This window comes from Mirounga angustirostris, unplaced genomic scaffold (genome assembly GCF_029215605.1).
Source record: "Mirounga angustirostris isolate CCGP_5_RB_7025 unplaced genomic scaffold, mMirAng1.0.hap1 SCAF_35, whole genome shotgun sequence".
In the NCBI taxonomy this organism is placed as follows: domain Eukaryota; kingdom Metazoa; phylum Chordata; class Mammalia; order Carnivora; family Phocidae; genus Mirounga; species Mirounga angustirostris.
Window position 1 is genome coordinate 249,190 of NW_026991743.1, and position 21,870 is coordinate 271,059.

The window sequence follows — 21,870 nt, forward strand, 5'->3', positions numbered from 1 at the left end:
TTGACAGAGACACAGCTAGAGAGAGAACACAAGAAGGGGGAGTGGGAGAGGGAGAAGCAGGCTTCCTGCAGAGCAGGGAGCCCGATGTGGGGCTTGATCCCAGGACCCTGGGACCATGACCTGAGCCAAAGGCAGATGCTTAATGACTGAGCCACCCAGGCACCCCTGTTTTTAACTGCTCTTAATTATTTTTCTGCCACATTGAATTAAAGTAGCTTTTAGTATCTGTGTGTGTGTGTGTGTGTGTATCTGTGTGTGGTAGGAAACAACAAAAATAGCATCTTAATATTCAAAGAAATACATTCCCTGTTAAATTCTCTGTTTATCTCTAAAAACACTGCCTTTTAATATCTGTTTACATGGTGTGGTATAATACTTCTTTTTTCCTTTGATTTATGGAATAGCTTGGGCTCATAAAAATGGATTTATGTTCTGTTAATTTAAATCATTAGTCAAAAGACCTTTTCATTTGAGCAGTCAACCTTGCAGTTCTTGTCACTCTTTGTGTTTTACTTCTATTCAATGTTACCTGCTGGTAGATAAAGTCCATTTTTTTAATGACCTGCTGTTCTTAAAGTCTCCCTTATGAGAGCTCAAGCAAGGGGGATGGGGAGGCCAGGGGTGTGTATGTGCATATGACATATGAAAATACTTAATGGTTAACCAAACTGTATGTAAATGTTTTATTTTTGCTGCTTCCTCCCATCTTTTATTCATCTCTGAATTATTCTATTCCCTGACCCTTGCACACTTTGAAATTCTGGAGATTGGTAAGGTGTTTTCAGATCCACAGATTTGTATATCTCAGTAGTTCTTCTAACCCCTTAGGGGTGTAAGTTTTATTTTAGTTTAATTTGGGACCTGATGCAAGTGAAAGAGCTACTGTATATTTTTCCCCCTGCTTTTGAGTTTTGTAAAATCTGAGCTAGAATTTCATCTTAACTGGAAAGCGCATCTTAAATATTTACTGTTAACTTTTCCTTTTAGTGCTAGAAGTAATTTTAAGGTAGAGATGAATAAGTGTCACTTTTTTTTTTATTAGATACAGTTTGGGACTTTATCAGATTATTTTGATGCACTGGATAAAGAAGATGTAACCATTAGAAAGAATAGCCAATCCATGTCCCCTGTTCTAAGTGGAGATTTTTTCACTTATGCTGACCGAGACGATCATTACTGGAGCGGCTACTTTACATCCAGACCCTTCTACAAACGAATGGATAGGATATTGGAATCCCATCTAAGGTACAAAATTTACGTTTAGAAAGCTACATTAATTATTCACCTTTTTTATGTGATCATAGCACATAGCATAGCATAGAGTTTTGCATAATATACAACATGTATGCAGTATTGGGATGTGTTTAATGTAATTGTGAAATTTTAATGCAATCAGAGCTATGTCTCTAGTGCATAATCAGATTATTATATGGGCTTTTGTTCTGAAAAAAGCAGTTTATCTGATTAGACTTTCTCTTGTATCTTATGTTTTATATGTTTCTAATTAATTACTGGTATTGTTTGCACACCGTGATAATATCCAGTGGCATTGTTATGTGTGTCTGCAGGTCAGTAGCCAGACAGACTAAATTGCTGGAAACAAGCAAGGGTCACAAGGAACAAACAGGGCCTCTCTGTGGCTAAAATGTGGGCCTCAAAGTACACAATCTAAAACTAATGCATTTTATATGTGGGAGAACTTCAGAGGCTCCACCTCAGTTCTTATTTATTGAAACATAGTTCTATAGGTGTGATTCTCTGCTTAGAAGAGCAAAACTTGAAAGAGATGAGAACTGATGGCGGCAGAGTGATTGGCTGAAAAAGCATAGTGACAGGGAGAAAGCAGAAAAGTCAGGAGAAAACAAAAACGCTCTAACCAGCGTTGTCCAGTAGAACTTTCAGTCACTGTCCAACAGAACTTTCTGCAGTGGTAGAAATCTTCTGTTTCTGTTTTCTGCACTGTTTAGTATGGCCACTTGCCACATGTAACTGTTGAGCACTTGAAATGTGACCAGTGTGGCTGAGGAAGTGAACTCTTAATTTCCTTTAATTTGAGTTGATTTAAATGTAAATAAATAATCACACGTGGCTAGTAGCTATCTTTGTGGGTCCTGTTGCTTTTTGGTAAGGATGAACCACCCTGGGGACTCCTGGGGCTCTCTCTATGTGTGTGTAGCGTGGGAGCTTAATTCATTTTCGTGATGAGTTCACTTTCAGCTTAGTTCAGATCATGAATTCATGATGATTAATTTTCATGATGAATCTCAGTATTAAAAATAAAAAGTCATGTTATATCTACCTTCTTCTCCGTACTGGTAGAAATAGTACATTTTGGAAAGCCCTTTTATAAAGATCATGAATTTCTCCCAGAGTTGTACTTTGGTATAGTAGTGTGTTTTTTTTTTATTTTTACTGTTTCATGCTGTCAGCATTATTTCAAAAGCCTGATCTTTGCCTTTTTTTTGGGATATTCACAAATGTGCCAGATGGATACATATTCCTGTATTTGTAATAAAATAGTATTTCTATATTAGAGAGATTGATGCATTCTTGCCCAATAGAATATTAATTCTCTATTATGTTACTCTAAACTACCTATGATAAAAACAGAGAAAGTACTAAGTAATGTAGAGATTCTTTTGGACTACTGCACTTTTTTAAAAGTGTCAACTATTTTTTAGTGACAAAGAGTTACAAATATTGATTCAATTTTAATTTATTGAACATATTTAAGGTGAAGTACTTAGTGTGAGTAATAATATATTTTGAAAATTCTGCTTTAAAATAAAATGACAAAAAACCATATAATAATGACAAATTTCAAAATGTAATCAACTTACTTGAAAATAAGTTTATTGTCTGATTATAGATATTTCATCTTGATGCTCATTTGTAAAACATTTGGATAGGATAGAAGAGTATAAAGAAGAAAATATTTTTTAAACCCCCTTTTTACATTTTGGGATATCTATATGTATAGGTACTCTTTGCAAAGCCAGGAATATGTGCTATGGGTATAGATGAACATATATACACAATTTCTTTAATTCAAACTTAGTGTTTCTCCTGCCATGAATTTTAGAAAGATTAGAATTTAAAGGCAGAGATTATTTAGTATCTTCTAATTATTTCAAAATTTAAAACAATTCTTTTTTTTTTTTTGAGTACTTTAAATTTATCCTTTTCCTTATATTGTGATACATTTTCAAGCTGCCTTGGTTTTCTCTCCATCCTTCTTAATATGTTTGGCATAAAGAACCTTCTTAAACTTTTTACTTCATCAAGCCATCTCTTTTTTTTTTTTAAGATTTTATTTATTTATTTTTAAAGATTTTATTTATTTATTTGACAGAGAGAGACACAGAGAGAGAGGGAACACAGCAGGGGGAGTGGGGGAGGGAGAAGCAGGCTTCTCGCTGAGCAGGGAGCCCCATGTGGGGCTCGATCCCAGGATCCTGGGACCATGACCTCAGCTGAGGGCAGACGCTTAACGACTGAGCCACCCAGGCACCCCAAGCCATATCTCTTTTTTAAAGAACTTTTTCGAAACCTGTCTTGAACCATATCCTCTGATGAAAAAAATAAAGCATGAAAATGATAAGTCCCCATATTCTTGCTCAAAAACTACTCGTAAGCCCAAGTGTTTTTTCTTTAAAATAAACGAGAAGCGACAGCATATGTTTTATCACCTTTCAGTTTATATTGTTACTTTCCCTCTAGTTGTCGAATGTTCTCATTCAGCACAGAGACTAGCTGTTGTCACTGAGCTGTCAGGCCATCGCTTTCTGCCTCTCCTTCACTGTTAGTCTCCCACTCATGTGACCATTTCTGCACCGTCTCTCCTTTAATGTATGTATGTGAGAGTGAATGGCTTTCTGGTGATGAAGTTCCTGGTATGTGTCTGGGCTGATCTTGGAGAAAAGAAAGGGCAGCAACCATTATCCACTTTTTACTGCTGTTTCGAGCTTTTTTTTTTTTTTTCACTATGTTATACATAAGTATACCTGTCTCGCTGCCAGTGGGTACTGGCTTCTTTCCAGGACCATCTAGAACAAGCGCCCTTTATATCAATTTAGACATGATGTTCTCTGATGATTGATAATCTAGATATATTAGATGGATACCTATATGGTTTTATAGGAATGTTTATTATCAATATCTTTTTTATCAATTGTGCTGAAATGTGGATTTTTTTTTCTTTTTTTTATTCTTATGTTAATCCCCATACATTACAACATTAGTTTTAGATGAAGTGTTCCATGATTCATTGTTTGTGCATAACACCCAGTGCTCCATGCAGAATGTGCCCTCCTCAATACCCACCACCAGGCTAACCCATCCTCCCACCCCCCTCCCCTCTAGAACCCTGTTTGTTTTTCAGAGTCCATCGTCTCTCATGGTTCGTCTACCCCTCCTATTTCCCCCGCTTCATTCTTCCCCTCCCGCTACCTTCTTCTTCTTCTTTTTTTTTCCTTAACATATATTGCATTATTTGTTTCAGAGGTACAGATCTGAGATTCAACAGTCTTGCACAATTCACAGCACTTACCAGAGCACATACCCTCCCCAGTGTCTATCACCCAGTCCCCCCATCCCTCCCACCCCAACCCCCACTCCAACAACACTCAGTTTGTTTCCTGCGATTAAGAATTCCTCATATCAGTGAGATCATATGATACATGTCTTTCTCTGTTTGACTTTGAAATGTGGATTTTTTAAAAAATGCATTTAAAAATTGTATCAGTACCACATATTTTAAATAGTAAATGTTTGTTTTGAAATAAGAATTAATGACTGTTTTATACAATTAGGGCTGCTGAAATTCTTTACTGTTTCGCCCTGAAACAAGCTCAGAAATACAAGATAAGTAAATTTCTTTCATCATCCCATTACATGGCACTGACAGAAGCCAGAAGAAATTTGGGACTGTTTCAACATCATGATGCTATCACAGGAACTGCAAAAGATTGGGTGGTTGTGGATTATGGTACCAGGTAATATAATTATTAAAAAGTGATTATAAAACAATTTTTTTTTTAATTTTGGGTCACAGGCTTATATCTTTGATGAAATTGTTAATGTACATCAGACCATATCAATAATGACATCCCTTATAAGTATTGCTATAGAAAAACAACATCAATATTCAAAGCATTTTTCAAGAATTGTATTGAGAATGTACTAGCTGTCCTAACTTTTTATTGCAGTGCATTTCTGCAAATGGAGTAGTAAAACATTATTATAAAGCTGATTCTGTTTTCTCCCAAGTATAATGTGGTAATTGGGGTTACCTTGTTGACCAGGGATTTGGTATCAAATAAATCATAGCTATAATCCAAGGAGATAAAGAGCCATACTTGATTGTATAGCAGTTTAATTTCATCCTATTTCATATCCAGTTGTTCTCAGCCTAGAGTTTAGCCAGGAAGTAGAAGAACCTAGAAACTTTGACATATATAGATGATATAAGGAATTGGGATGAGAAGGGTTGGCTTGGGTATTGATATCAAAACCATCTTCAACTCTTAGAAGGTCTGTGAGATGAGTGAGGGAGGGGAAGCTCAGTTATTTTCACATTGCAGGATTGGAAACAGTGAGTACAGGCTTTAGCTCAGAACAGCAGGAGACTTTGTAAATAGTGCTTCCCAATAATCAAAAGGCTTACCTTTTGTGATAGTGAGATTTCCATCATCATGCCCTAGTTTGGGTAACCATTCATTAGGATCATTGTAGAGGAGATTCCTATGTTGGGGAAGGAGTTTTGACTATTATTTCATTATGGCTTAGTTATTATTTCTTCCAGATTTTTTTCCTATCAAAAATGGTGTACTTCAATAATATTTTAAAATTGTTAAAGTGTGCTCTGATTTTCTTATAATACAGATTTAAGAAGTGAACCTCTTTTTTTAATAAATGCTCTCTCCCATATGTTAAAAGTGTATACAACATATAAAGTCAACATTACAGATTGATCCACAACTGATATCACTAATCATTATAAGTGTTAATTAAAATTTTAGTTATAGTATTTTGACTGCCTTTCTAGATATTTGAAAAACAAATTCTTGAGGTTTCATTAGTTGACTTGAATCCTTGAAAATATATTCATGGTAGCATCTTGAATATCTTCTCAGTTTTCTTGTGGCAAATGTATTTGGCATCTGTTGAGGTTGAGCTGGGCTTAAAATGGAAAACATTCATTGGCTGATAATGATAATTGGTTTTTCTCCCACAGAAGGCATTTTTTAAAATAAGGTCAGATCCTCCATTTTTTTCCTTTTCACCTGCTCCTGTCTTCTTGGTTTATTGAATTTAAAAGTGAGGCTTATATTCAGAAAAGAGTTCCTAAGAGGAAATGAAGAAGTCATTCTCCTATACTGTCTACCTGCTCTCTCTCTGGCTGCCATATTGAAAGAGACTTGGGTACAGGTCATTGAGTTTTTGCAACTGAACATTTTCTATCTCATAACCTTTCCAGAAGGGCTGTCATTAGTTCCTCCATATGTTTGGTTATGCTTTTAGCTTATAAAAACATCACCATACAAAATTGCATCTTAGAGAAAAAAGACAATAATTCTCAAATTATACTTGACATTTGTAAATTTGCTTTGCGAGCACTTCACACTTCATTGAGAAGTCATACACAATTATCAAGTCATTAGCATAGACATTTTAAGTAGGAAATTTCAAAACACAAGTTAGAGAGTTATAAACAAAGAGGCAGCTAGCATTGGGTGCTCTCTTGTTCTTAGAATGTTGACTGTTTATTCAAATGTTGGCAGAAGTGTCCCTGTGAACAAGTGTATGAGTTAAGGATTGCATTTGGCTGCTAGTAATAACAACTTAAAACTGAATAAATCCTATCCTACTTATTTTTATGCCACGTGGAAGAAGTCTGCAGGTCCCCAGTTCAGGTATAGCAGCTCTACAGTGCCGACAGGGGTCCAGACCCTTCTAGCTTTCTCTTCTGCCATCTAAAGGTGATTCTTACTTAGAGTACTGCTCTCAACAGTAGATTGAATGTTTATATAATTATCACCTGGAGAACAAGAATACATCATGGCTATTTGAAGGTTAATTCTAAACATGGCATGAAAAAATGAATTAGAGGGGGACAGTGTTTGTGATGGATGTTCAGCCTAAAAGTGGATAATGGGGCTATGTGCAAGAGAAGAAATGGTAATGAGATCAGTTACAGAAATATTTAGAATTCTGCCTATTTCTATGTTGTAGTTAAGGTAGGTAGGAGAAAAAAATGAACAAAGGGTAAGTATGAGGGCCCATATGTATAGATCAAACTTCACTGACAAACATGATAGTATCTGCCTGAAACAGTAGTAATGATACCAGAGTAGAAAACTGTGATTTCTAAGTGATGGTCCGGTTCAGTGATAATAAAATACGGGCATGTTAGAAAATTAGAGGCTCTGGGAAATCCCACAATGATGAATTGTTGAAACATTAAAATTTTGCTTTACCCAATGTTTCCCAAACTTATTTACTGTGTTTAGTCTTGTTTTGCTTTAAACAGAATGGCTTTATGCATCCTGAGAAAGCATTTGGGGAATACACTACCAGTTCTTAGTGCTTACCTCGTTAGAAGACTGTGCATGTGCCTTTAGGATACAAACATTGATGTGTGGCATTCCCTCAGTTTAAGCTCCAGTGCACTGTAATACATATAAGGTTTTAGCTGATGGAGCACATGACTTTTTTTTTTTTAAAGATTTTATTTATTTATTTCACAGAGAAAGAGACAGTGAGAGAGGGAACACAAGCAGGGGGAGTGGGAGAGGGAGAAGCAGGCTTCCCGCTGAGCAGGGAGCCTGATGCGGGGCTCGATCCCAGGACCCTGGGATCATGACCTGAGCCGAAGGCAGACGCTTAACAACTGAGCCACCCAGGCGCCCCTTCTTTTTTTTTTTTTTTTAAAGATTTATTTCACAGAGAGAGAGACAGTGAGAGAGGGAACACAAGCAGGGGAGTGGAACATGACTTTTATTCTTCAGGTTCTGACAGCCTAATAAAGATTGCCATATAGATAAAAATAAACTTAAATCGAGGGGCTTGTTCCTATAACTGAATTGTAGTCACTCATATTGTCTTTTAGTCTGGTGAAAACACTTGTTATCACCTAGGAAAACATTTGAATAGACTAAGAAACTTAGCTGGATGATGGCCTGAACTCACATGCAGAAGACTTTAACACTATGTATGTATAACACATTTGCATAGTTAATTAACTTACTGATTGTGATCACTTACATCTTTGAAAGTAATCTCAGTGTTCTGCAAAAAGAAGTTATTTTTAATTCTCTTAAACATTTTTTTGTCGTTGCATGCCAACAAAAATGTTCTTAACATGTAGGTCCAAAATTGCGTCCTGTATTGGGGAAAATAATATAATCACTCTATAAACATAATAGATTCAATGGCTGATTGAAAGCATGTTTAGCCAAGTTTTTCGACAGATTTCTTCAGTGGCTTTACTTAGGGTTACCTGTTCTATAAAGGTTTAAATAAACAAGATGGAACTTGAAAAAAAAAAACCTTCAAATTCTTTTCCCACGTGTAGTGCTTCAGCAATAGTTGATATTGTACCAATATTATATTCCAGAATTGATCTTGAGTAGGTTGATTCATACGCATCTCTTTGGTTCCTCAGACATAAAAGTACAATTGGAATACAATTAACAATTTTAATGACCAAGAAAAGTAACAAGGAGAAAGACAATTTCATTATCCAGACCTGTGAAAACTTTCTCTTTTTTTGAACAAGAACATGAAACTAAAGTCAACAAAATATTTATTTGAAGTTTTCAGGAATTTGAGTTTTTTGAAGTATGTATACTGAACGAATATTCTTTTGAGTGACAGTTAATCTCATGCTTTCTTTTGCTGTTTCAACATTTGTTAAAGAATTCTCTAAAGTAAAGGACCAAATCACTTTTTTGGTAACAAAGCCTTAAAGCTATTGGAGTGATCATGTTGAATATTCTTAGTATTTGGCATGATACTTGTAGAAAGTATCGGTAGTTTGATTAAGTTTACACGTTTCAGGTGTATACAGAAAGTTTTCTATTTTAAATGAATCCTTATTAGTGAAATCTTTTGACTAACTTTTTTTTCCTAAGTACTTAGTTCTGGGCAAAGAAGAGTCCGTTCATTATAGCTTCATTATAGGTTTCACTTTGTGAATACAGGATGATGGTGGTTTGGCCATTATTAAAGAAACTGAAAATATTGTATACTGATGTTTGAATTGCTTCTCAGACCAGTAATAATTTTTGGTTCACAGACTCTTTCATTCATTAACGAATTTGAAGAAGATAATTGGATATTCTGCACTACTTCTTATTTTGAAGGACAAAACCTCGTACAACTCTTACTCTTTTGATAACCTCCTAGACATGGTTAGTTGCTACCTTTTATATTATCATAAAAATGTGTGATTCTTTTGTTCTTGATTCAGAAAAGGGGGTGAGAAGCTGAGTGAAAAGAAACCTTGAAAAATAGTGATTTCCTTATACATGATTTGAAAGAATTTGCATCATTTTATATGAAATACCTATGTGTTCTTCTTTCCTGTAAGTGTGTCTGTATTTGATTTATGGTGTATATTTTGTTCTGACTAAATCTAAGCATGAAAACTAATGAACTTCATTATGTGGAACATACAGCTTTGAGAACACTATTAATATGGTACTGTAAGGTAACTAGACGCTGTAATTAGTTATTTTGCTTGGCTTTGATTAGAAGCCCCTGAATTGTCTTCTGGTTTCAGGATGAGCCCATGGAGCGCTGTGAGCAGTGCTCAGATGTGTGTAACAGCAGAGGAGCAGTTGAGGAATTAAAGACTAGCTATTAGCCCCACCTCTGTACCTGATTGCATGGGCCTGAAAAAGCTGCTTAACATCTGTGAGCCCTCATTCATTTATCTGTTAGATGGGATGATTCCTGCCTTGGCTTGTATCGTGGTTAGGATCAGGGGAGCCAATAAAACAGAACATACTCTGAGAGGAAGAATATACTCTTCAGCAGCAAGGAAGAACAGTGGGAAAAATGGGGGATTGCAAACCTCTTTAGACTTCGATTTGGCAACTCAGATGTTTTAAAACTGTAATATTTTATCATTAGAGTCTATTGTGAGCCATAGGCTTTGAAATTTTACATGTAATTGGAACTTACACATCTGGAATCAGAGATAGTAAGTTCAGTATTTTCATATACTGATGTTTGCAATCAAATTATGGTTACATATTTTCATGTTGAAGTAAAAAATCCAATAAATGGACATACATTGCTTAAGGATATGAAACCTGTGATACAAAGGTAAAATAGTGAAACTTTTTGCAAAATGATCTTTAGAACTTTGATTTACTTGGTTCCTAACTGGACTCTAGTAGTCCGTGTAACACATGCCGTACTGAAGTCTAAAGACACACCCATAAAAATGCACACACACAAGAATTACTTATTTTGAACTTTGATGGACCTTTATGTAGCTAGAAGGAGGACACCATTGTGTCCTTTTTAGGATTTTTGTAAGTACTATTACATAGCTAGTTTTGAAACTTAAGTTTTAAAAGTAAAATAAAAAATTTTTGTTTATTTTTACAGGATTTGAAACAAAACTCACAAGGTTTTCTACCACAAAAAACTGTAATAACACTGAGTGCAGAGCCAAGGTAAATACATAATTTCTCATACACTTTGCTACTGTTCTGACTTGACTTTTTTGCTTTTCATGTTTCTTTTCCCTCGCCAGGATATACTTTGAGGCAGTATTTTGTTTAATAAATTTATTAATTTAAAAAAATTTTTTGAAGAAATGGATTTTTCTCCCATGACTGTCATGTTCAATGTTAATAGTTAACACAGTGTTTGATACATTAATTGCTGAATGAACAATTACAACTATTTTTTTACAGATATTTGGTATGGGATCATAAATATGATTTATGATTATGTTTTTTCTTAACCCTTTGTTAACTTATCTTTTCATTGATCCCCGATCCCATTTTTAAAATGAAGGAAGAAACTTAATTATGAAAAGTTCCTACTATAAATTGCTTACTAGATAACTGTCATTGTGCTGGCCAGACTGTCTCATTTTGGCATTGTGGATTTATGTTAAGGCAAATGGGAAGGGTGTTCAGTTGACCTGAAAATGGGGCGATTAATTGGTGGCTGCCTCTGATTTATAAAGAAATGTTTTGTGTTTTTATTGGTAATCATTTAACCAAGTCTTCTGTTTTAAATGACCAAATATCACTAGGTCAGTACCCACTATCCCCAGATACACACTATATTCTTATATAATATAACTTTTTGCTATCTAAATTGAGAAATTTAGTATGTACAAATTGTAGGATAAAAAAATAATTGTAAAGGATAATTCATGATTTTAGGTATTCTTTATTAGAATTATTTTAAAATAAATGGAATCAAAGTATTACAGAAAATTTACAATTGCTAATAAAATTGACATTTTGGTTACTCAGAAAATAAAGCCTTAGTTTGCTAAATCTCTTCAGGAAGTAGAGACTTAAAAATGTATACAGCTCATACCTTAGAACAAGAAGACAGGTATTTTTTAGTAACACTAAAGTATCACTAAAGTAATGGTAAAGAAATCCTACATTTCTTTCTTTTGGCCAGAAAAAGAAGGGATTAACTGGAAAAGACAGTTTAAGTCTCAACTTTGAAGTCCTGTTGCAGGCTTAACAGCTTTCAGGTTGCCAAGTCATAAGAGAGTAATGATACTCCCATTACAAAATGTTTTCTTTGTCTTAAAATATGTAATATTTTGATGTAGTTGAGGTTGTGTGGCTGTTCCTTAACTATTTTGCCCCTAATAAACTCTGGTATTAGGCATAATCCCCCTTTTTCTATTTTGGTAGGGGAAGATCTTTGTTTCTGCTGACTGTAAGAATGCCTTATGCTTGCTATAAATAATTTATGCCCCTTCCCCACCCCATTAGTCTTCCTCTGGGTGAATGGTAGGGTGGGTGGGATGGAGCCCTAATGGGTTACAAACCCTATGGCTTTTCTTCTTCCTCTATTGTCCTTGCTTTAGCCAGGAGTAAGTGGTATTTTAGCTCTACTTATGCTGGAGGAAGAAAGGAGATCCAGGTGTATTAACTAAGAAGAAATATATTTTGAGCTTTAATATTGAGGAGTTTTAATTATACATCAACGTAAATAGCATTTTGGGGACTATTAGTAAAATGATTGCTTTCTGATATTTCCTTTTAAACAGTTTGTATTTAAATAGTGTTCTTCATCTTAATATTACTCCTTCACAGTTCTTTTCTACCAAATGTCAGTGCTACTACTGTTTCTGTAGTTAGGTGAATTGGGAGTACTTAGGATTGTCAAGTTCTTATTTGTATCTTTATTATCTGTTTTGTACTTGAGGACCTCATGAATAGAACTACTTATACTTCTGGTTTTAAAATCTATATTTTACTTGTTAGCCACAAATAATCTGAGCTGATCTCTCAACAAAATCAGAGAAGAATGGAGGAATGACAGTGGCCTTTAAAATGGAAGAATTTCATAGTTTTATTTAGCAGATACTGAAAGTGATATCATTGCACTTCTCAGTCTTGAAGTTGAAAGTTTCAGGAGTATGGTCATGAGTCTTTCTCATGTTCTTCATGAGTCCCTATATAATGATCTAAGGCTTAGCATTATTTTGGCGATAAGAATAATTCTTGTTTGAGCAACAATTTATTAATCTAAATAAAACATGCATTCTCAGTGAGAGAGACATCCTCCTTAGGAGGGTAAAAATTGGTTCTTGGGGAGTTTGAAAAAAAGTATTTTTTTAAATATATAAAGCATAAAAATAGTACTCAATAGTACAATAACAGATATACTTTTAAGTGTATTAAAATGGTATGGGGGGATGATTAACAAAAAATGTCTAAAGAGTCTTTAAGGAGTTATGTGAAAAGTCTGAGAAATACTGATCTAACTCACACAATTTCATAGCTATTTTTTTTTAAGTTTTTATTTATTTGACAGAGAGAGACACAGCAAGACAGGGAACACAAGCAGAGAGAGTGGGAGAGGGAGAAGCAGGCCTCCCGCTGAGCAGGGAGCCCGATGTGGGGCTCAATCCCAGGACCCTGGGATCACAACCCAAGCCAAAGGCGGACACTTAATGACTGAGCCAGCCAGGTGCCCCTAACTCACACAATTTCAATAATACATGTAAATGAATTTGATCATGCTGTTTGGCAACATTAGTTATAGCTATAACCTAACATAAGTTAGTTTGGGAGTCTTTAAAAAGGAGTGGCTAATCTGCTCATGGGGATGTGGTACATATCTGTGAGCCTGATTGAGTTCACAAGGTTGGGTAAGCTCTATAGTATATGCATTCATAGTCTTTATGTGGAAAGAAGGTATAATTGAGAGTTAAAAGTTAGGGCACCCTGAACAAGTCATAAATTTTCTAGCCTTAAATAATCCTTTAATGTACCGAGGTGTTTCTTTTCCTCCAAGGCCCAATTGTAAAAAAAAAAAAACTGTAGTACAAAGATTTACAGGATTAGGGACGTGGAGGACATAGAGGATGGAAGGTAAACTCCTAGGACAGGCAGGGATTTCAGTCTCCTTTCAGTGTTTAGTACTTGAGGCAGGATGGAAGCAAATATCACCGCAGCCCAGGACGCCAAATCATGTGTTTTGACAACGTGTGAAGGAACTTTGTTTTTTAAATGTGGATAATTTGAAATGCCATGGAGTATACAACTAAAATCTGAAACTTCTGTAAATCTGAAAATTTAACTTTTCAAGTAGAAAACTTTTAGTTTGAGAGCAATTTATTCAAACCCATTACAAATTTACCATTAAGTGCTTTTAATGTTTAACAAGGCATTTATTGGTAAGGGATTTTTGGCCAGAAAAAAGAAGGGATTAACTTCAAATGAAACCACCAACCATGTGGAGACACAAAAGAAGTCCTTGTTTTGGGGGCTTGGGTGACTTTAGAGTATCAAACAGATATTAAAAGTACTCAGTTCCAGAAAAGGCACTCAGTACCTCCATTGTCATGTGCTTGTTGTAATGGTTCTTCCTGGATGGCTGCCCAGCACCTCTAATTTAATTTCCTCTTGTTTTCTCCACGTGTGCTTTCTTTTTGGATCCTAATCTTTATTAATAGCATCATTCTCTTTTTGGTTGTCTAGGTGCTGAAAAATAGTCTTTATATGGAAAGCAGGTACAATTAAGAGTTAAGAGTTAGGACACCCTGAACAAGTCATAAATTTTCTAGCCTCTAGAACCCACTTTGACTTCTACCTTTTCTTGTTCTTTTAAGTTTCATCAGCTGGAAAGTGTTTTGGATTTTCCCCTCTGCTCATCTCTGACATTCTTCGTCTCCTGTCTTCCTATTACTTTCTGGTTTTAAGGCCTCTATTATGATTTTTTTTTTAAATGTTTTACTTGAACTACTGCAATGACTTCCTGCTCTTCTGTCTTCAGTTTCTCTCTGCCCCTAATTTATTGCATGTAGTTGTCACAGGAATCTACCCATAGCGGAACGCAAGAAAGACACCTGGGTGGAAGCAGCAAGGCTTCTAGGACCTAGCCTCAGAACTCCTAGAAGGTCCTTTCCACTACATTCTTAGTGAAGCAAGTCACTAGCGTCAGCCAAGATTCAGGGGGAGGGAATTATTCTCCATGACTTGAAGGGAATGATGGCAGTCATCTTTGGAGACGGTCTACCACAGTTTATCCACTGGCCACTACAATTCACATACAATTCACCATGTGCACAATATTCCACCTCCTCCCATGATGCCAAAGTGCCATCCCATTATGGTACTGGCCTCAAATTTTCATCTAAATCAGATCCAAAATGACTCAATCATGTAACTGGGAATTGATGTTTTCTTATTTCTCTCAGTATAATAATTATTTGAAGTTAATTCTGCTAGACTGTAAACTCCTTGACAGTAGGAACTATTTCTTTTATTTATTTCTCCCACCATGCCTGTGGAATTGCAGTCAACATAGTAAGAATTGAATAAAGACTTGTTGAAATACAATTAATTACTGATTGAAGAGACTATTAAACTTCAGACACCAGATATGCGTAGACATTCTACGTGAAGATGTGGTATCCTGGTATATCTTCTCTCCAAATAGTTCTTTCATCTAGTATTTGGAGTTTGGATGCCAGAGGGCTTCTGAATACACTAAATAATACTACAAGCAAAAATAAATAACAGCTCAAAGCTTTGAATTTGCTCAACATTTGGATAACTGTTCATTGGAGATTATAGAGTTTCATACCATGGGACCTGAAAAATTTTAGGTTGCCTCTCAGCATCATTGCATTCTTACAGAATTACCTTTGTTGAGATTGCTTTCTTGAAGGCTCTTTAGAATGGGTGGGTTCAAAAGATACTCCCAAATATCTAAATGAGTTGACTTGATCAGATGACTTTTTTTCTTTTTTAGATTTTATTTAAATTGAAGTTAGTTAACATACAGTTTATTATTAGTTTCAGAGGTAGTATTTAGTGATTGATCAGTTGCCTATAACACCCAATGCTCATTACATCAAGTGCCCTCTTTAATGCCCATCACACAGTTACCCCATCCCCCCCACGTCCCCTCCAGCAACCCTCAGTTTGTTCCCGGTAGTTAAGCATCTCTTGTGACTTGCCTCCTTCTCTGTTTTTATCTTATTTTATTTTTCCTTCCCTTCCCCTATGTTCATCAGTTTTGTTTCTTAAATTCTAGATATTAGTAAAATCATGGTATTTGTCTTTCTCTGACTAACTTATTTCACTTAGCGTAATACACTCTAGTTCCATCCACATTGTTGCAAATGGCAAGATTTCATTCTTTTTGATGGCTGAGTAATATTCCACTGTGTGTATGTATGTATATATACATACACATCTTCTTTATTCATTCATCAGTGAGTGGACATTGGGGCTCTTTCCGTGTTTTGGGTACTGTGGACATTGCTGATCAGATCAGTTTTTACACACAAGACTTTCTGTTGTTGCTGACTTAGAGTATTTGCCTGATTCTGCATTTTGTGTTTTTAATGTTGTTATCACAAACCATTCTTCTCACAGTAATTATCTATTAGTGTAATGGCATTCAAGACTTTAAATCATTTTTTCATCTGTTACCATATCATCAGTGTATTTTTAGACCAAATCACACTGTATCTAATCTTCCTACCAGTTGTTTAAACGTAAGTTTTAAATGAAGTAACCAAATTCACAGCCGTACAGTTATTGTTTGGAGTGGAATTTCTAGGGAAATGGAATTCTCACCATTCAGATTCTGGCAGTGTTATTTATTATAATATAGACCTGGTAGAGTCATTTATAGCTCAAGAACTGAGCTGAGATTCCGCTACTTGAACGAAAGTGGTTCTAATCTGAGCACGTGGCGTCTCCTGAGAGAGCTGTGAACGTCACGATGCACCTTACTTTGTACCTGGTGGTTTTTCTTGGGGGAGCTGGAACAGTGTTAGCAGTGATAACTGTGATGAGTAGTGTAAGAACTGTGCTTTATTGCTCATGGATCGTAACAGTGTGAGCTCAAATCTTGTCATGCACTAGAAAACTAGTACAGAAATGTCTTCACATTAGTTAGCAGAAAAACAAATGTACAAAGTCACAGAGATTGAGGGTTTCTGTCCTTGATAATGAAGGGCTGCCTTTTAACATTATCCCAAGGGAATTTAAAGTAATAATAGAATACATGATTTGACTAGGATTTGACTCTCTGGATCCTCTGCAGGTTCTGTTATTATGAGAGACTTTAGAACTTTTCCTTTAATGGGGCAATTGTTAACTGAGAGTACTGGAGACTCTTAAAAATAAAAAACTGAGTTCTAGTCTAGTAGAGGTCTGTCTGGGTATTAATAGCATAGTCTATTTAAGAGTTAATGCTCATTACTGGTTTTGAAGGCGTTCCTAAACTCTCCTCTGAGATGCTTTTTTGTTTAAGTATTTCTTGCTTGTGAAAGGTGTTTGTGTGTTTTCATCTATGTTGCATCTGAGTTACATTTTATTCATTTTGACTTGTTTCAAGATATAGATTGTGACCGGTTCTCCAATTATCCAGAAACACGTTTCAGCCTGTGTGTAATGTGGGATATTTTTAGAAAGGATGTCTCACCCAAAAGACTTGAGTAGAATATAGTACATTACTTTAAGTAACCAAAAACTTCCTAGGGAGTTGGGGATACTTTCAACATGATATATTAGTTAATTTTATGTTATAACTAGTTTTAGAGCAATCATGTCTGGATCACAACATCAAATAATCTTATCTGGTGTTTGCCATTCTAAATCGGTCATTCGCAGGCTTGTCTTTTGCCTGACTTTTTCCAAGGAGATATAAAGGTCTCTGGGGGAGAGAATAGAAAAGGCCCTACCTTTCCCACAACAGTCTCCCTACCCTTAACATTTCTATTTATTTTATGATATCAGAAATGATGAGTATTAATTCCAGAAATACTGTTTCAGCCTTACATTGACTTAGATGAATAACGCCTATTCTATGAAAAAACAAAAAAGTTGACACTTTGTTTTATGTGATGGCAGACTAGGGACTCTGAGACTGACTCTCTCAATTTCCTATTAAAACTCACGAAAACAAAGATGATGATCAACAATCAGAGGAACACCAAATCTTGGTTTGACAGTCAGCCTATTGCCACAATTTAAGATATCCACAAACTATAAAGTTGATCAACTGGACTGGAAAATACAATTACTCACTGACCAGTGGTAAACAGTTAGAAATAATAGCTACATTGCAGGTCTCTAGAAGCAGGTGTGGAGATTGATTCCTTTTCCTTTTTATAATGTCTACCCCCAAAGCTTTGAAATTTGTGTACCTACCACCTAGAACAGAGAACTAATATTTTAATACAGGGACAGGGCTACTTTTTTGAGGCTGTTAAGGAGATAAAGTAACTATTCTTTTCATTCTCTCTTCCTAAGATTTCTGTTAACCAATCTCCATTTAATTGGCCAACTAGATCAACTGATTCACTCCATTCCTTTTCTGTGCCCATGATAGCCTGACCTTGTCCCTAACAGGCCACTAGCTAGGGAAACTGGTACAATTCTCTCCCTCTGGTCTTTCCATTGAATTGTATGATTATCATGAAACAATTATTTATTCCCAGATCAGTTGTTCTTGTTATTTTTCTTACACAATTTGATTAATTTTTATTGAACTGATGAATTATACAAAAGATTGTTTTTTTTTTAAATGAAGTTGGGTTCTTTAGAAATTTTCAACAAATGTGAGTCACTGGTGAGATGCCTAAAAAAAATTGGGAAGAAGTCATAAAGATGTAGAAGCAGTCTGTACTCATATGGCTTAATATTTTTTCAAGTGGTGAAATTCTTGGTCTGCTTTAGAAAAACCTAATCTGGAAACCATACATGATTAATCACATGCATGGTTATGCAGAAAATATGACACAGGACTCCAGTTAGTAGTCCCATAGTTAAACCAGAAGCTTTGCTCTTAATATCAATAGATTAGGAAATGTTATATATATATAAGTATATATAAAACATATATGAAAACATGAATTATTAAGTCATATGTGTGTAACTTAAAATTGTACTACTTAAACTTTAACTTTCAAGTCAACTTTATCTCTTTCAGTTAATAGGTCTATTGCCAGCCTTAATCACACTTAAAAGAGGGCTTCCATTGTGTCTGTATTTCACAACCAATTTGGAGACTGAATCTGACAGAAATAAAATAGGCAGGTGCAGCCACTCTGGAAAACAGTATGGAGGTTCTTCAAAAAGTTGAAAATAGAGCTGCCGTACGACCCAGCAATTGCACTACTGGGTATTTACCCCAAAGATACAAATGAGGTGATCCGAAGGGGTACGTGCACCCGGATGTTTATAGCAGCAGTGTCCACAATAACCAAACTATGGAAGGAGCCAAGATGTCCATCAATAGATGAATGGTTAAAGAAGAAATGGTATATATGTGTGTGTGTGTGTGTGTGTATACACACACACACATATACACACATACACACACAATGGAATATTATGCAGCCATCAAAAAAAATATCTTGCCATTTGCAACGACGTGGATGGAACCAGAGGGTATTATGCTAAGCGAAATAAGTCAATCAGAGAAAGACATGTATCATATGATCTCACTGATATGAGGAATTCTTAATCTCAGGAAACAAACTGAGGTTTGCTGGAGTGGTGAGGGGTGGGAGGGATGGGGGGCTGGGTGATAAACATTGTGGAGGGTATGTGCTATGGTGAGCGCTGTGAATTGTGTAAGGCTGTTGAATCACAGACCTGTACCTCTGGAACAAATAATACATTATATGTTAAAAAAAGAGAGAGAGAGAAAAGATAGAAGGAAGGGAAAAATGAAGGGGGAGGGGGGAACCGGAGGGGGAGATGAACCATGAGAGACTATGGACTCTAAGAAACAAACTGAGGGTTCTAGAGGGGAGGGAGGTGGGAGAATGGGTTAGCTTGGTGATGGGTATTAAAGAGGGCACGTACTGAATGGAGCACTGGGTGTTAATACGCAAATAATGAATCGTGGAATGCTACATCAAAAACTAATGATGTAATGTATGGTGATTAACATTACATAATGAAATAAAAAAAAAAAGAAATAAAATAGGCAGAAACAAGTGGGGAACTGATGGTAGAGCACTGACCTAGGGAAGTATCCGTTCAAGGAAATTACTATTGACAGTGGCATGGGCCAGAAGGATACCCATGATAGTCTTTGCTGAAGAAAGAATCCCTCCATTTGTTCACCAGAGTTGGCATAAAACAATGAATATACAGGCATAGCCACCTTGGATGGTAGCCCTTTGGACCTTTGCAATCAGGCTGGCTCTATGCATGTGGACTTACATTCCTTATTATATATTTTATATATTATATAACTTACTCTTCTCCATCACTGCATTTTTCTTCCCCTCCTTTAGGCATTATTAACAAACTGGTTATTTAATTTATTTATTTCTTGCTGTCTGTCTCCCTTGCTAAAATATTAGCTCCATGATGGCAGGGAACTACCTTGCTTTTGAATCCCCTGGCAAATCCCTTGCTTTTGAATCCCTTGCCAAATACTCGTCAAATAAACTAACTCTAGGTAAGAGAGGGCTTTAATGCCAAAATAAAGACCAAGAGTACCTTTAGCATACACAGGGTCTGGATATCTGCTTCTGTGAGGGTAAGTAAAGGGAAAGTTATCCTAGCAAACCTTTGCAAAGGCTCTACAGAACGACAGAAAGTAGCGCTACATGAAGACTCAGAAGAACAATTTACCTTTTAAAATGATTTATTACAGAGACCAGGAAAACATTACAAAAAAACCTCTTTGGAGTTCTCAAAAAATTTGAGTCATGATCTCTAAGAAATCTGAAACGGGAAACAAAGAGCCGAGATGAAAAACTGGTGAGATGATACGGGGAAGGGACAAAAGGGAAGGTTATTGGTGGGGGCGCGATGAGTGAGCATCTTTACAAGTGATACTGAAGAGTGAGGCCGACATTGTGAAAGAGTGTCCAGTGACACGAAAGAAAAAAACCCATGAGATGCTTTGCAAGAATGCAGAGAAAAGGAAGAGGAGTGGAAACAACAGGAGAGAAGATGATTGGTATGCAGGGTAAGATTTAAACAAAAGACAGTGATTTTCTTCAGGAGAAAAAAATGGAGCAGAGACAATGATCAAAGACAGAACTGATGGAAAGTTTTCTGAGCTGAGAAGGTCTGACTTTATAGATAAAAGGGTTAAGTTCTGGGTAATACAAATGAAAAGAGGGTCACTCCTGTTATGTCTTGGTAACTTAGTCCAATTAAAAGGAAAGGGACATATTGTAGAAGTACCCAAGCAGAAAGATATATACTGTGTAATATGGAACAAAAGCTAAACAGACTTAGGTTTCTTCTCTGTAATGAGAAGACTATAGAGTTTTTAAATCATTTTATACTCACAGTTATCTTTTGTATGTGAAAGCAACAAAAAAAGACATTTTCAAATATGAAAACACAAAATGAACCATGGGTACTCTTCTTTTTGAATATTTTCTTGATAAAGTCAACTCAGCTGACTAATATTTGAATCAAAAGTAAGAAGGCCTTGAAAATAATGAGACATCGTGAAATGCAGATCATGACTGGAAATTTGGTTACCGGAACTGAAGCTAGGTATGTACTGTAGAAAAAGCTACAGGAATATAGATCTGTGACTTCAGATTATGTTAACATCTAAAAGAGGTGGAGAGTCAAGAGCATATAAGAGATCTTAAATAAGTAATTGTTTTGCCTCAGGAAGATTTAAAAGATAAAAGCTCCTGGTGAGAGTGATATTTCCTACTCAGTTGCCTTGATTTATTGTCCATGTACTGGTGACTCACCACATCCATATCTCTTCTGAGAAAAGTTGGCCAAGTTCTGCCCACAGGCCAGATAGGTAGCTCCATCGGGATGGTCCACCTGTACCTCCATTTCAGTGCGTATAAAACTGAACTCCTGGGGCGCCTGGGTGCCTCAGTCATTAAGCGTCTGCCTTGGGCTCAGGTCATGATCCCAAGGTCCTGGGATCAAGCCCCACATTGGGCTCCCTGCTCAGCAGGAAGCCTGCTTCTCCCTCTCCCTCTGCTTGTGTGTGTGTGTGTGTGTGTGTGCTCTCTCTCTGTCAAATAAATAAAATCTTTTCTTAAAAATTTTTTTTAAATTAAAAATAAAACCGGATTCCTACTCTCTACTCAAATATTCTGTGGTCCTGAGCTCCTTAATAAAATTTCAGCAGCATCATCCAGTTACCTGGGCCTCAATTTTTGAGTGATCATGCATTGCAGTT

The 21,870-nt window shown here is 36.0% G+C and overlaps 1 protein-coding gene across 1 annotated transcript in view; it reads left to right on the forward strand.

Moving 5' to 3' along the window:
- The window catches only part of LOC135363152 (alpha-mannosidase 2-like), a 154,734-nt gene that overhangs the window by 71,147 nt on the left and 61,717 nt on the right, over positions 1–21,870 (forward strand). Inside the window, exons 9-12 of the mRNA XM_064583843.1 lie at positions 1,043–1,245; positions 4,812–4,994; positions 9,299–9,413; positions 10,621–10,688. Of these exons, the coding sequence (XP_064439913.1) occupies positions 1,043–1,245; positions 4,812–4,994; positions 9,299–9,413; positions 10,621–10,688 (569 nt within the window). The remainder of the gene's footprint in view (positions 1–1,042; positions 1,246–4,811; positions 4,995–9,298; positions 9,414–10,620; positions 10,689–21,870) is intronic.